Source organism: Podarcis muralis, chromosome 5, assembly GCF_964188315.1.
Source record: "Podarcis muralis chromosome 5, rPodMur119.hap1.1, whole genome shotgun sequence".
Classification (NCBI taxonomy): domain Eukaryota; kingdom Metazoa; phylum Chordata; class Lepidosauria; order Squamata; family Lacertidae; genus Podarcis; species Podarcis muralis.
In genome coordinates, this window is record NC_135659.1 from 45,167,234 (window position 1) to 45,181,209 (window position 13,976).

Below are 13,976 nucleotides of genomic sequence, written 5' to 3' on the forward strand. Positions count from 1 at the left end.
TTTCCCTCACACACTGCTGACTACTCTGTTCATTTCTTCCCTTTAATCCACTCCAAATTAGCATGCAGTAAGCTCATTGTCTGACTCCTATACCTATGTGTGCCTATGAAATGGACATTCAGAGATCCTGCTGGTCCAACCAAAAGGCTACAGCACACCTAGATGAACATAGGCTATGGCAACTGAGGTCTACAGCTTGGAGAGAGAAAAAAGCACCCACTTTGTAAATCAGACGTAACCTATGATTAGTCAAGCCGCATGGTATTACCGTATTTTGAAATTCTTTATGCCGGAAAATGTGTAGCGTTTTGTGTACCTTTGGTGTTCACTAGTTGAAACCACTGAAACATGTTTAAGCATGACAACTAATACCCAGTTTGTTTATAATGTACAAGAGTCAACAGTGGTTTGGGTGCGCTCTGAACAATCAAAATCAGTTCAAACAGATATTCCACTTCAAAAAGGATAAAATATTTAAAACATATTGTGGATGTATTTATACTACCGGCTTTTATTGTTTAATTCCTCGACTCCTATGTTTATTTTGTTAAATCCTATTATCTGTGGTTAAGTCTCACACTGTTCCTTTGACTACGGCACACAAAATACAAGCACAAACACATAGCGATGACTTGCTTGTAAAAGAGAAAAAGTCATTCAAGATCAGTCACCACTAAGAGGCTCATATCTAACACCACCTCAAGCAGTTTCTCAAACCTTAGGGTTTATAGCTAAACATGTGTTGTCCTTTTGTAAATGAGCCCTTTGAAAATGAAACAGTGGAGGGTGCTCACCAAAATTTAATCTATCCCACATTAGGCATTAGTTGAAAGGTCATCACTTGTTTTCTCTGATTAATTCAGAACCGGAACAAGTCATTGCTTTTTTTGAGGCCACTGTGTTTTGATGGAAAGCAGAAAATTCAGCTGTGCCATTTTTTTTCTTTTAAAAGTGTTTATTTGCTCATACTCAGTAAGAATTTAGTAAGTCCCAGTCTGCCACTGAAAAGCTCAGCTGCTTTGATTTAAAACGCTGTTCTTTGTGCTCAGCTGAAGCTCTCTTTTTCTTCTTCTGTAATTCTTCACTCTTCCCTATTAGTACAGGCAAATTTAACATTTCTGCTCTTGGCCTGTAGAATTGCAGGTTCTCAGAAGTCTCTATTTCAAGAGGTTCTTCTGTCCTGGCTCTTTTTCCATCTGCAAGACAAATTTTATGAAGTAACTTCACATAATTTTGAATATAGCTTAATTTTGCACTGTTCAGTTTGGGTCAGTTGCACTAACAGAAGAGTTAACCTAGAGGCAGTTTCCAAATACAGTCGTATCTTGGAAGTCGAACGGAATCCGTTCTGGAAGTCCATTCGACTTCCAAAACATTCAGAAACCAAAGCGCTGCTTCCAAAAATAGTTTGTAAACTGGAACAGTCACTTCTGGGTTTGCGGCATTCAGGAGCCAAAATGTTTGAGAACTAAGCTTTTTGAAAACCAAGGTATGACTGTAGTCAAAATATTTTAAGGGTTCAAAGTTTCTCAAGAATTGCTATTGTGACCTCTCTTATCATTTTAAAATAGAACATAAATGTGGCGATGGCGGAGGTTACCTGCAGCTTCTATGCAAAGGAACACATTTGCAGGAGGAACGTTACACAGAATTCTGAATGTAGCTGCATGTTACTTGCATCTCAAAATCTAGACCTTTATACTTAAATGATCTAGTATTACATGTTACAAATTGAATGATATTTTCAGCTGTCTTTTTAATTCTCTCCTAACCTATTTCTAATTAATTGCTAAGGTCTAAGTGCTTTGCTCTGACCACAGAGAAGCATGGCGATAATGCTACTTTCTTTGTCTGCAGCTCTAAGCTCCTACGGTCAAAGACACAAGCCACTGCTCACGTTTCAAAACCAGCTTGCCTCTCCAGTTCTTGGAGCTACTATGAGGGCTCAGGGGTGACTCTGTGGAAAGCTCCACTCGCATTTGCTGTTTTCCAGCGGTGCTTAAATCATCTTTACCTCAGTTTACAAAAATGCACTCTAGCTCTAATCCAAGTTTAGAAATTTGTATCTTCATGCAAGTTGCTTACAGAAAAGCTGAGCTGCCGTTCGAGATTTCAGGCTTTCTTGTGGTTTAATTGCTTCTTGCACTGCATGCTCCCACTGCAAGATGGTCTGAGAAAAGTAGAATTGCAAAAAAGTTTCAGTAGGCAGCACACTTATTCAAGCTAATAGGTCACCACTATAACCTGACATTCAGTGTGAATATGAGTTTACAGTTTTTCAAGTGTTGTTTGTTAATGTATGGCAGTTCCCCTGTGATTCAACAGTATTCATCCCAGTGCTGAGTGATATACAGTTGACTGAGCCATATGGAGTTTGCATAACAACTCACACAGTCTTAAAAGGAAAACTAGACTTCTGTTAAAAAGCATATACAAGCCTTAATCTACTAATGGAGTATTAATGAGAGGAAGGCAGATAGGGAGATAGAGAGGTAATTCTCTAGGTTCTGAGTCATTTAGGCAATCCTCCCTTTTAACCACACAGGAAAATCACTTTTTACCACATAGGAAGATGCTTGCTATATGAAGTCTAGAAATAGTTCAAGAAGGTACATTAAGACATACCTGCTCTGCCCATCCCTCTGTTTTGCAGCTATTATGATCAAATTCTTTCAAGGGCACCTCTGAATGAACGAGACCTATTTGTGTCTGGATCCAACAAACAACAGCATTTGTGTCCTAGGTAAAAAGAAAAACCAAAACAAATCCCCTTAAAGAAATAATTGTCAACCAAGGTCTGACTTTATAGAAAGACAAATTTTTGACTTTTCTGTGAAACTGAAGTAAATATAACATGAGTTGCATTTCATTTCTGTGCTAAAAATGCTCCAGATATTCAGCAGAGCAGAAAAATATGTTCACCTTGAGGCAAGTTCCAGAAAGATCCAAGCAGTTCAGCTTTTTGAAAGGAAGCAGATACCTGAGTCCCAAACAGGTGATTCCTGGATTACCTATATAAAATCAAGAATATTGTATTAAATCTAAAATTAAGCTAAATTGCAAAATTGTTTCAAGTTGCACGTAAATGATAAAGTAGATTAAGCAAAAGGACTGTCTGTAGTATAGATACGGCCCAGTAATTCAGAATAAATCTGCATATACTTTACATGAGTAGGGATGGTAAAAAGTTAATTGGTTTTTTCTGGTAAACACGGCTCTACCTTAATATCTAGATATGGTTTGTTAGTTCTCAGGGACTGGAAGAAAATTAAAAAATACATAAATGCCTACAATATAAAATAGGTACTAATGGTTAAGTCAATATGGAAAGTCAATGTTAATGATATCCAATACCTTAGTTTGTAATACAGGCAGCAATCATTTCACATTGGGGTTCCTTTCCGGGTCCCCATGTGCATTGGCGGAGCACATATAAACTTGCCCCTTTCCACCCCGCCCCCATTCTGCCTTCTTTCAGGTCCATAAGGACCCGCGCATCGGTGGTCGCATGTCAATTGGATGTGCCTAAAATGGTCACTACCTGTAATAGGGTTATGCACACTTAGATGAAAACCAAGTTCTAATAGTACATAGTAAACTTGCACCTGAAACTCTCCCAAACCACAGACTCATTGTGTTTAAAGTCTTGGCAGAAAAAAGTCATCTTTCTGGTGTCAAGTGAAAATGGTTTTATGCCCCCAAGCCTTTGGTGGCAATTGGTGGTGATCCTGTATGAAGGGAGTGGTTATTTTGTGTTGTTTTAATTACATTTTCTTTGAATGAACACTCAATGTTTTATGTTTTGTATTGTTTTGTTGAATTTATGCATTTTGCCCTCTGTTATTCTAAATTACTTTGGGCCTCCCTTTGATGTGCAAAGCAATCTATACAAACTAACCCTTCCACAACCATATACAGCTCAGCCTTTCTAAGCTCTACATGACAGAGCCTCGCATGCAATCACTACCTTTGTTTCAATTGGTTTATCAAAGTAGCTCAAAGCTATATCCAGTCCAGGGCTGGGTTCTGGTAGCATGACATGACATATATCAGATATTTGCTATGATGTAAAATCTAGGATTACAGCCTCAGGGTCAGCGCGTACAACAGCTACTAAAATGTATGGTTTCCATATTAAAATGTGCCATAGAAAATTGGCTATTTCTGTTGCAGAATACACAACACATTTTGACCATCCCTTGTGTTAACTAGACAGCAGCTGGTTTTAATCAACAACATTGAACAGCAGCTATTCCGGTTTCTATCTCTCTCTTGTAATGGGTACTCAATAGTGATTAATTTTTATTTATTAAATTCTTCTAATATTGGCAAGGATGAATGCTGGATTACAATGCATATATCCTGTTTCCAACCTGAAGCTATACTTACAAGACAAATCCAATACTGAGAGATTTTCAAGGCCCCTTTTCATCACTCGGACAGGCGCTGTCATTCTGCGAAGACCAGCATCTGACAAGCAGTTATCTTTCAGGAGAAGCCGAGTTAAACTAAGGTAAAAGTAAAAGCTACAATTATACATTTATTTATTTATTTATTTAATAAAATTTACATATTGTTTGATTATTATTTTTCTTTTAAAAAAACAAAAAAAACCCAGAAGCTCTTGGCAAGTAGATGGGAGTTTTGCAAAGCCAAAAGGAAAGTTCTAAAACTAAGCCAGCTGTGAGATATCCAATAAATAAAATTTGCTGAGTTTCAGACCTTCTGCATTTAAGACTGATTTATATTGCCACAATTCTTTGAACAACAAACCAAATGTTCACTTCCTCTGCAGCAAACCGGTACCTAGATAGTGTCCTGTTGGTGATATGGTCTAGCAGCTCATGCTCATCTCCAAGTTTACAGAAGGACAAATCCAAGCATGTCAGATCCCGGAAAGATTTAATTTCTTCAAGTTTTTCAGAAATAACTAGGTAACTGTAAAAGAGCAAACACAACTGTAAGATTCTGCACCCTTGTCCAGTTTCTTTCATTCCCATAGATTTAGCACCACCAACCAACTCTGTCAATGGGGGAAATACCTATGAGATTAGTTTAGTCCAGTTGATATATATATGTATTTTACAAAGCAACCAAGCATCTCCTCAATGCCCTGATCCAATATTCTGTTTCTGATTATGCTCTATTCTACAGTAAACCTGGAGTGAGGAACCTTTATCAGCACTAACAGACACAATTCCTCATGGGCAGCCTCCTAAGAATGGGTGGGCCAGAGGGAAAACTGGGCAGAGCCCCCAGTATGGATTTTGCCTTTGTACCAGTAGGCTAGAAGGCTGATCGCCGAAGAATTGATGCTTTTGAATTATGGTGCTGGAAGAGACTCCTGAGAGTCCCATGGACTGCAAGGAGATCAAACCTATCCATTCTTAAGGAAATCAGCCCTGAATGTTCACTGGAAGGACAGATCCTGAAGCTGAGGCTCCAATACTTTGGCCACCTCATGAGAAGAGAAGACTCCCTGGAAAAGACCCTGATGTTGGGAAAGATGGAGGGCACAAGGAGAAGGGGACGACAGAGGACGAGATGGTTGGACAGTGTTCTCGAAACTACAAACATAAGTCTGATCAAACTGCGGGAGGCAGTGGAAGACAGGAGTGCCTGGCGTGCTCTGGTCCATGGGGTCACGAAGAGTCGGACACGACTAAACAACAACAACCAGTAGGCTAGTTCCTACACATGCTCACACATCCCTTTCTATCCCCCATCCAAGCAAGCAAGAAACATCATCAGAATTCAGGGACACATTCCACTCAAGCAAAAAATATCTGAGGGGAGTGCAAAGCAGAACTGGTGAGGGAGGTGATCTGGGGAGAGGCCAGACAGGAAGAGTGCATTTGGCCCCCAAGCCTAAGGTTCCCTGCCCCTGTGCTAAATAATCAGCTATGAGAAAGCCCGATACGAGAAACAGTAACAGACCTAGTAAACCATAGATATAACAGAAACTTGTAAAAGAGCATCTCTTCTAGGAAAAATATATTTGGTGCAGATAAGACTATGAAGAAGAAGCCAGTATTCATTCCTAGATTTGCTGTGAAGAGTACAAAGAACCACACTGAGTCTAAATTTAGTTGTTTGGAAGCAATGTTCAATAAAGCTTATTTTCAACTAATTGCACTTAGGAAAGATAAAAGGATTTACATTTAAAGGCCAATACCGAATCTTATTTGTAAGGTGTAAAGCAATGCTATTGCTCCATTACTCCATACAGAAAAAGGTAAAGCTGCCAAAACAATAAAAAAGATAAAATAAAGTTTTTAGTTGGATGCCTTTCCAAACCTAAGTAAAGTGGTTTATGTTCCAAATTCAAATGCTATGAAGCACTAGGAACAGCCAGAACAGGCCACACAACAGTATTCTACCTTATTCACTTTGTACCCTTTTAATTTAGCTCAGTGTGATTTGCTACTTTATTGAGGACTCCTTTAATGGGGGTGCAGATGTGCTACTATAAACAAGTTATGCATGCTTACCCATTTTTCAAGCATAGAGTCTGAAGCACTAAACTTCCATAAGCATCAATAAATTTTTGCAAAGCACAGAGTCCTGTTCTTGGTTCTGTAAATTTCTGTCTAGCATCTGCTGCATAGAAAAGCTTTTCGGCTATCTGTTCTGGAAAGTCAACCAGTGAATCAACATGATGAATGTTGTCAGCAATGTAACTCAGAACGAGGCTGAAGAGAGATTTGGCAGAATAGCGAAGACTTCCCTTCTTTGTGTAAGTGAAGATGAAGTGATCTGTCCTTCCATTGTCATTTTCCCTATTCACACAGAGCTCAACAGAAAATCCTTTGGAAAAGAGTCTTGAAGGCCTTGGCTTTGGATCACTGTTGTTTACTCCTCCTGATGCTTGATTTGCCTTATATAGCTGTCCATTTTCCCGAACGTAGACAGATCCTCTATCTGGAAGGTTTTCCGCATAGAGATAGCATGACATTCCTCTTTAAAGTTTCTGAGAGAGGAAACAAACAAGGTAAAGCATAAAACAAAGCAAAAAAGGGATTTAATCTGGGAAATGTCTACGTGTATGATTTCCACAGGGACGCAGGTGGCGCTGTGGGTTAAAGCCTCAGCACCTAAGACTTGCCGATCGAAAGGTCAGCGGTTCGAATCCCTGCGGCGGGGTGCGCTCCTGTCGTTCGGTCCCAGCGCCTACCAACCTAGCAGTTCGAAAGCACCTTCGGGTGCAAGTAGATAAATAGGGACCGCTTACTAGCGGGAAGGTAAACGGTGTTCCGTGTGCTGCGCTGGCTTGCCAGAGCAGCGATGTCACGCTGGCCACGTGACCCGGAAGTGTCTGCAGACAGCACTGGCTCCCGGCCTATAGAGTGAGATGAGCGCACAACCCTAGAGTCTGGCAAGACTGGCCCGTACGGGCAGGGGTACCTTTACCTTTACCTTATGATTTCCACAGTGTCACAAATGTGCTAGAGTTTACACTTTTTAAAACAAAACAACAAGCAAACAAACAAAAAACAAGTTCTCAGTGGCTGATATGGTTAGGCATAGTGGATACTTTGAGACAGAATTCTCTTCCTTTGAAAAAAAAATATATAGGAAGAGATGAAAAGGCCGTTGTTTCAAAGTGGCCGGGCATTCTTTCCTCACTCCTTGGTTGCACAGAATTTTGAGTTGCATCCTCCAAAATAGAGACAGGATTGTATCTATGACTGAGCAGTGAATGAAATCAAACCCCCCCCCCCCCAGCCTCTAAAAGCTACAATCCAGCAAATCTTGAGCTTGAGGAAGTCACACCCACGATCACTAGCAGGATCTCTACTACCCACATTATGCCCTAAGAATGCCTTCCAGACATTCTGGATAATGTATTTTTATCCTACCATCCCCATGAAAGGAGCCCAAGGCCACAAACGGCAAAGTAACAAAACAGCACAAGTAAAAACAAAATCAAAGCATTTAAAAACTAACAACAACACACCCACCAAAACGCCGTACTGTGTGTGTGCCAGGGTGAGGCAATATTTTTAAAGATTCTTCCAAGTTAAAAAGCTCCCTGCACTTCAGTTAACTGGGGAGAGGGCGCTAAATCCTTTCTCCCAGTTCTATTAAACGCGACGAGTTTTTGTTTGGGGTGCGGGGGAGGGGGCCATTCAAATACGTGACACCGGAGACTTCCCCGCCTCGTCCTGCACGTCTGAATGCAGAATGCCCACAACTCCACTCCGCAAACTCGTGCTGCATAACGCGCAGACCGTTTCGCGACCATAGACATAATAAAGACAAACTACCGAGGTGGGGAGGGGGAAAATCTGCGCCACTGGAGCCTCAGTCCTCCAGGCTAGCGGGCAATATGCACCTTGGGAGCCTCGAGGGCTTTCGGCGACGAGGCAACACCTGCGCGGCTTCCCCTGAATGCAGGCGCAGAGCCCGAAGGAGTCTCGGAAGCAACGCGCCCGAAGACCACAAATATAGGAAGGAAGACGAGAGTCACACCCTCTCATTTGCTGCGTGATTTTGGGTCTCGTCTCCTATTATTTTGTATGGGCGGGCTGCAATCCTACCTTACCTGGCATCAAGGCTACTGAGGTCGGGGGTGGGGTGGGGGGGCTTACACCTAAGTTGACATATGAATAGGATTGCAGAGTTAGAGCGGTAAAAAGCTCGGTGCTATTGCACGAAAGCTGCACGAGGGGAAGCTTTAAGAAAGGGCTGGCGAATTTAACTTGAGCTGGTTTGGCTGCACACTCAAGTCAGCTCAGGTTTGTGACTGCGAGGTGTGTGTGTGATATGCCGCTGTCACAGCCCTACGTCTGCAAGTTGCAATACAGGGATAATGGTAGGATTCAGACTACACGAGTCCCTCTTAACAGCGCAATCTTATTATGCACGACGACTTAGAAGTAAAGCCTAGAAGAACTCAGCGGGACTTACTGCAGCAATGGACGTACCCAGGATTTGCTCTCAGCAGGTAAGGGGTGCCTAGGAGTGCAGCCTTCGCTGAAATCTGTGGGGCTTCAGTTAGTCGCCGCGGCTAACTTTAGACCCTGATTTCAACGCAAGGATGGGTGCAATCCTAAACCCACTTACTTGGGGAGCAAGGCCCATTGGATTCCCTAGGACTTACTGCTGCATAGGCACCATTAGGACTGCGTTGTTCGTCTGGATCCAAACCAACAACTTCGAACTGTTGTCTGCATTTGTAGCATACAATTTTCAGATGCCTCTCGGGGGGGGGGGGAGTCGCATTTTCCACGAGAGCTGTCCCCCGAGTCAGAGAAAACACGTGCTCCACCATTATTTGCCTATATACCTTTTGAGGGGCCAGGGTGCTCGTTGCAGCAGCAGCTGCTGCCGCCGTTTTCGGCCTCCTAGGTAGGGATTTCTCCGTTATTTCCTAGGATCACCCATCCGTTTTGCCCCGGAGAGGAGAGAAAACATGGCGCCAAAAGCAACCAGGAAGCAGCGGGGGTAGAAATGGCTGGTCACGCCTCTTCCTGGGTTTTCCCTTCGAGTCGGGATGGGCTGCTAGGCAACCGAGCAACGTTTCTCCGTAGATGCAAGAGGCCTTTTAGGAAGCGAATCTTCCCAAAGGTGGAGAAAACATGAAATTCACGGACTACTGCCTTAGCTCCGAAGGAACCGATGTGATTCAAGCAACATCAAGTGATGAAAAATACCCGCCAGAAAATATCACGGATGGGTGAGATCTTGATCCTGATGAAGTAGCAGGCTCTCGCCTTGTAGCGCCTGAATATTGCTATTATATATCATGAGCTTTCGTGGACTAAAGTTCACTTTTTAGTATATATATATAAAAAGGTTTACTTTCAGGTTAATGAATGGTTTTTTACATCCTCAACTCGCATAATTATTTCCTTTGGGTTGGAAGTAAAACCCATCCATTTGGTTTTCGAAATGCTTTTAAATATGAACTTGAGCGTCATGGAAGAATATAGTATTTGTAGCCAGTGGTTTTTTTCCTTAAAAAAATGTTTAGGGGTACTCTCATTTTCCTACTCATATTGAAATACTGCCCCTCAATGAGGCCAAACTTAGATTCACAAAATGTTTAGGGGTATGCATACTCCTGTGTCCCCCCTGGAAAAAAGCACTCTTTGTAGCATTTGTGTCACACATTCAAATAACCTAAGGCACAGTATAGTTGTAATAGGCTGCCATACTGTAGAATATAGGCTGAAGGAATTGTTCATGGATTTTTCACTTGTAAGAAAATATCAGCCCTTAGCTGGGGGTGAGAGACTAGGTCATTTGAAGGTTGGATTTTTTGTTTAATTTATTAACGGGTAAATCTAAATTATTTTTCTACTGTGATGAATTTGAACTCTAAGGTTTAATGAAGATAAGGTCAGAAGTGTACCTTTTGACAAGCCATGTGTCTACTCAATAGTAAGCCCGATTGGGTACAATGAATGTTATTTCAATGGCAGATATATTTAGCTTGTCATTATGACATATAAAAACATTTCATATTAAGTTGTACCTTGTCTCAAAAAGTGTAACATATCTATAATCCTGTTCTGGTACCATGTAAAATATAATATGATTCCCCCCCCCCTCTATCATTTAAGGTCCTTGATATCGCTGTTTAGGGACCTTCCATAGAATATCATGGAAGAATTCCAAATATATGGTGAAAACAGTAATACAGTTAATGCTAACGTTTACTATGTTAAAATGCAACATTGGTATTGGAATGTTGGATGTCTTTATTATTGTAAATTGAATAAAATTTCTCTGTTACAGATATATCTACAATATATTTCTAACATTTTGCATTCATACAGGTTATTTCACTCTCTCTTAACAGAAAATCTGAAACCTTTTGGACAACAACTGGGATGTTTCCACAGGAATTTATTATTTGTTTTCATAAATGTGTAACCATTAGCAAACTCACAATCCAGTGTTATTGTGGTAAGTTGATGTTATACAGCTAGGTTTTCATTTCCGAATTAGCATCTTTTCCTGCAAAAATATGTGTTATTTTTGCTTTAGGGCACAATCCAAGCCCTATCTCCTGATGGTGGGCTTTTGTGTAGCAGTGGATCTGTATTCCTGCTTCTTGTGGCCATAGCGGATGGTGGGGAGAGGCAGATGATCAGGCCCAAATTGGACTAGATCACTGTGCCAGCTCCAGGTCCCAGTGCTGTTGCATGACATCAATGATTCTGGCTTGGTATCCATAAGATTTATGGCTGATTTAGCCCTGCCCCAGCCCACCATTTGAAGGCCCTTTTTCAGTGCCTTCCAGAGGTTACTGCCAGAAGGCAGCTCTCCACCTGTCCACCCATTTTTGGGGGGCATGGGGAGTGGGAAATTGGTTCTCACAGCAGCCCTATCCACCTGCACATTTGGCAACTAGCAGGGGCCCGCACAACTAGCAAAGCTGAGGAACACTGATCAGTGAGGTTTTGTGTAGGGTTCTGCGCTTGTGGTTCTATATAGGTTAGAGCAGCTGTGTAGAAAACTGTGTGAATGTGGGTGCTAGTTTGTGTATGAAAGTACAATGGATAAAGTACAACCACTTGTGGGGTTTTTTCACATGCAGAGGGGATTCAACTGATCACAAGGTTATAGATACATCCCAAATGCAACTCAGCCTAGATTTTCTGTGTCTTTTAACAGTTCTATATCTCATACTGTGAATTGTCATAATTAATGAAATCTTAGGCATGATTGAACATTAATATTGTAATGTAAAAGCTAAGTACTACTTTGTTGATGAATTTTGTGTGAAACTAGGCAGCCTTAACCAAGGATTTCTTTTCTTAACACTGTCCTTAGTGCAGACATTACGGATTGAAAAAAGCGTGTCTAAAGATCCAGTTGATTTTGAAGAATGCATTGAAAAAGGTAATTCTTTACTTGATGTAACAGTTCTAATTAGGTGGATGATTGCAATTTGATGTACAAATCAGTTAAGGCTGCAATCCTATATCTCTTATTAGAAGGAAGTCCTATTGAACTCATTTGGAATAAGTTTGCATATACGAAGCAGGACTAGGATCAAAGCACACTTCTGTGATATCTAAGGAACCAATGGCTGGTTCTCCACAACTTCCAGATGCTGACTTGTTGCTGTTGCCTGCTTATAATTTGTTTTGTGCCATTCATTGAACAATTTAGTGCGTTTTATATTACCCCATCTTATAGGGTTGTTGGTTGCTATGATTATTCAGATATTGTATATGAAGTGCTTGGAGCACTTAGCAAAAGTGATCTATAAATATCTGTTACTATTTGGAACCCAGATGGTAATTTCTTACCTTCCATGACAATATTTTTCTGGGAAGCTATTAAATGTTTCCTTTGTCTATGTCTGCAATTGGTCTAAGAGTATTTTTTTAAAAATAATATCGCAGTGAAAATATAGTTTATTTTGAAGGGTCTTTGATAACCTTGGGTGGATTATTATGGGAAAAGTTGCTAATTTTAAACTATTTTAAAGTGGCCCTAATGAAGCTTGGGACATACCATCTATGGAGTGTGTTAACTTTATTGGAGTTAATTTAGATCTTTACTAGGATTGTGAGTTTTTATGCTCCAGTGAATTTTCAGATCCAGAATCCAAGCATCATGTTATATATTAAGGTGCTGCTTGTTTGTTTTATATTCAGAGCTGCAACATAAAGAAGGAGAACTTCAAACAGAAGAATTTTCGGTAAGTATATGCCATCTAGCATTAATGCAGTGTATGCAAAGAGTGCATAATGAATTTGTGGGAAAATCTTTAGTCAGCAAGGTAATGTAGACATTAGTAGGAGCTTGATAAAATCTGAAGTGATGTTTTCATGTTCCTACTATTATATATATATGCCTATGTTACAGTTAACTGCTAAAACATAGAGGCCTTTTACAGTCCCATATCTGAACCAAAGTAGTTTATACTTTTGAGTGATGACAGTTACCATTAGGGATTATGAACACTGGCTGGTTTATGTATTTTTGCACATTTGCAGTGCAATCCTAAGCATGTTTGCTAAGAAGTAAGTCCCATTAAGCTCAATGGAGCTTACACATCAGTAAATGTATTTAGGATTGCACCCCCTGTAATGTGTAGGATTGTCAATATTCATCATTTTTTACATTAACTGTATTATATGTGTATATGTGTGAAAATGAATAGTCATAATTATATCTATAGCTATATCGTAACACTAAATGTGTAGTAATTTCTCGTGATACAACTTCTATCACCATAGTTGCTAAATTCCCAAGCCTCTTAAATATTAAGCAAAAAGCAGTAATATAGAGGAACTCTGATTCAGATCAAATTTTAAAAAATCAATCTGAAATTTACTTAGTAGCTTGATCTTGACCATACCTGTCATCAGCTCACTCCTGTAACCTGAGTATAATTTGGGGAGTTTTATACTATGTCTTTAGTATAGCAAGATTTAGATTCAGATTCTTTCTAGCATACAATGGTTTATTTTTCAATTAATTAAGTATTCCCATGCTGAGTATGAAACAACTACAGAATACATTTCATCTAAAACTAAGTGATTTCAAGTCATATTGATTTCAGTTTTTGTAAATTAAAAAAGCTCTTAAATCTCTCACATTGAAATTATTGCCATTGAAAAATGCTTCACTTGCACTGAATTGTGCCCATAGTTCTTTAACTATTGTTGTTGTTATTATTATTATTATTTCTTTTTGGCAGTTTCCTGAGATCCAAGCGACATACTTGCGATTCATTATTTTGTCTGGCTATGATGCTTTTGTGTCAGTTCATAGGGTGATAGCAGAAGGAATAACGCAAGATAGTGAAAACCAAACTTAATGTGCTACAATCACAACTGTATAAATATTGTACTGACATTTGTATTATAGATTATGTAATCCAAGCAGTAAAGTATGTTTTCTAAACTGTGTCTTTTGTATATCTTTGTCACAGACGTTTTTTCTGTTGTTAAATTCTGTTAAAATATGTAGTAAATATGATACCTCTATTCCACTAGAACTCACCACTT

The 13,976-nt window shown here is 40.0% G+C and overlaps 2 protein-coding genes across 6 annotated transcripts; one reads left to right on the top strand and one right to left on the bottom strand.

Moving 5' to 3' along the window:
• Positions 1-491: 491 nt before the first annotated feature.
• LRRC42 (leucine rich repeat containing 42) lies at positions 492-9,429 on the bottom strand. 5 transcript variants are annotated; one of them, XM_028733413.2, is made up of 8 exons: positions 9,290-9,429; positions 6,492-6,970; positions 4,807-4,938; positions 4,390-4,508; positions 2,923-3,011; positions 2,626-2,739; positions 2,086-2,170; positions 492-1,196 (listed from the first exon to the last, which is right to left on the bottom strand). In XM_028733413.2, the coding sequence occupies exons 2-8, from the start codon at positions 6,953-6,955 to the stop codon at positions 970-972; spliced, it is 1,230 nt and encodes a 409-aa protein (XP_028589246.2). In that variant the 5' UTR covers positions 6,956-6,970; positions 9,290-9,429; the 3' UTR covers positions 492-969. The 5 variants fall into 5 exon arrangements, with proteins under 5 accessions (XP_028589246.2, XP_028589249.2, XP_028589248.2 ...); XM_028733416.2 differs by lacking the exon at positions 9,290-9,429 and adding an exon at positions 9,104-9,201; XM_028733415.2 differs by lacking the exon at positions 9,290-9,429 and adding an exon at positions 8,336-8,469.
• A 112-nt stretch (positions 9,430-9,541) lies between these two features.
• IFT25 (intraflagellar transport 25) lies at positions 9,542-13,872 on the top strand. Its single transcript, XM_028733419.2, has 5 exons — positions 9,542-9,679; positions 10,808-10,914; positions 11,785-11,853; positions 12,618-12,661; positions 13,667-13,872. Exons 1-5 carry the CDS (start codon positions 9,582-9,584, stop codon positions 13,784-13,786), a joined length of 438 nt encoding a protein of 145 aa, XP_028589252.1. The 5' UTR covers positions 9,542-9,581; the 3' UTR covers positions 13,787-13,872.
• Positions 13,873-13,976: the final 104 nt, after the last annotated feature.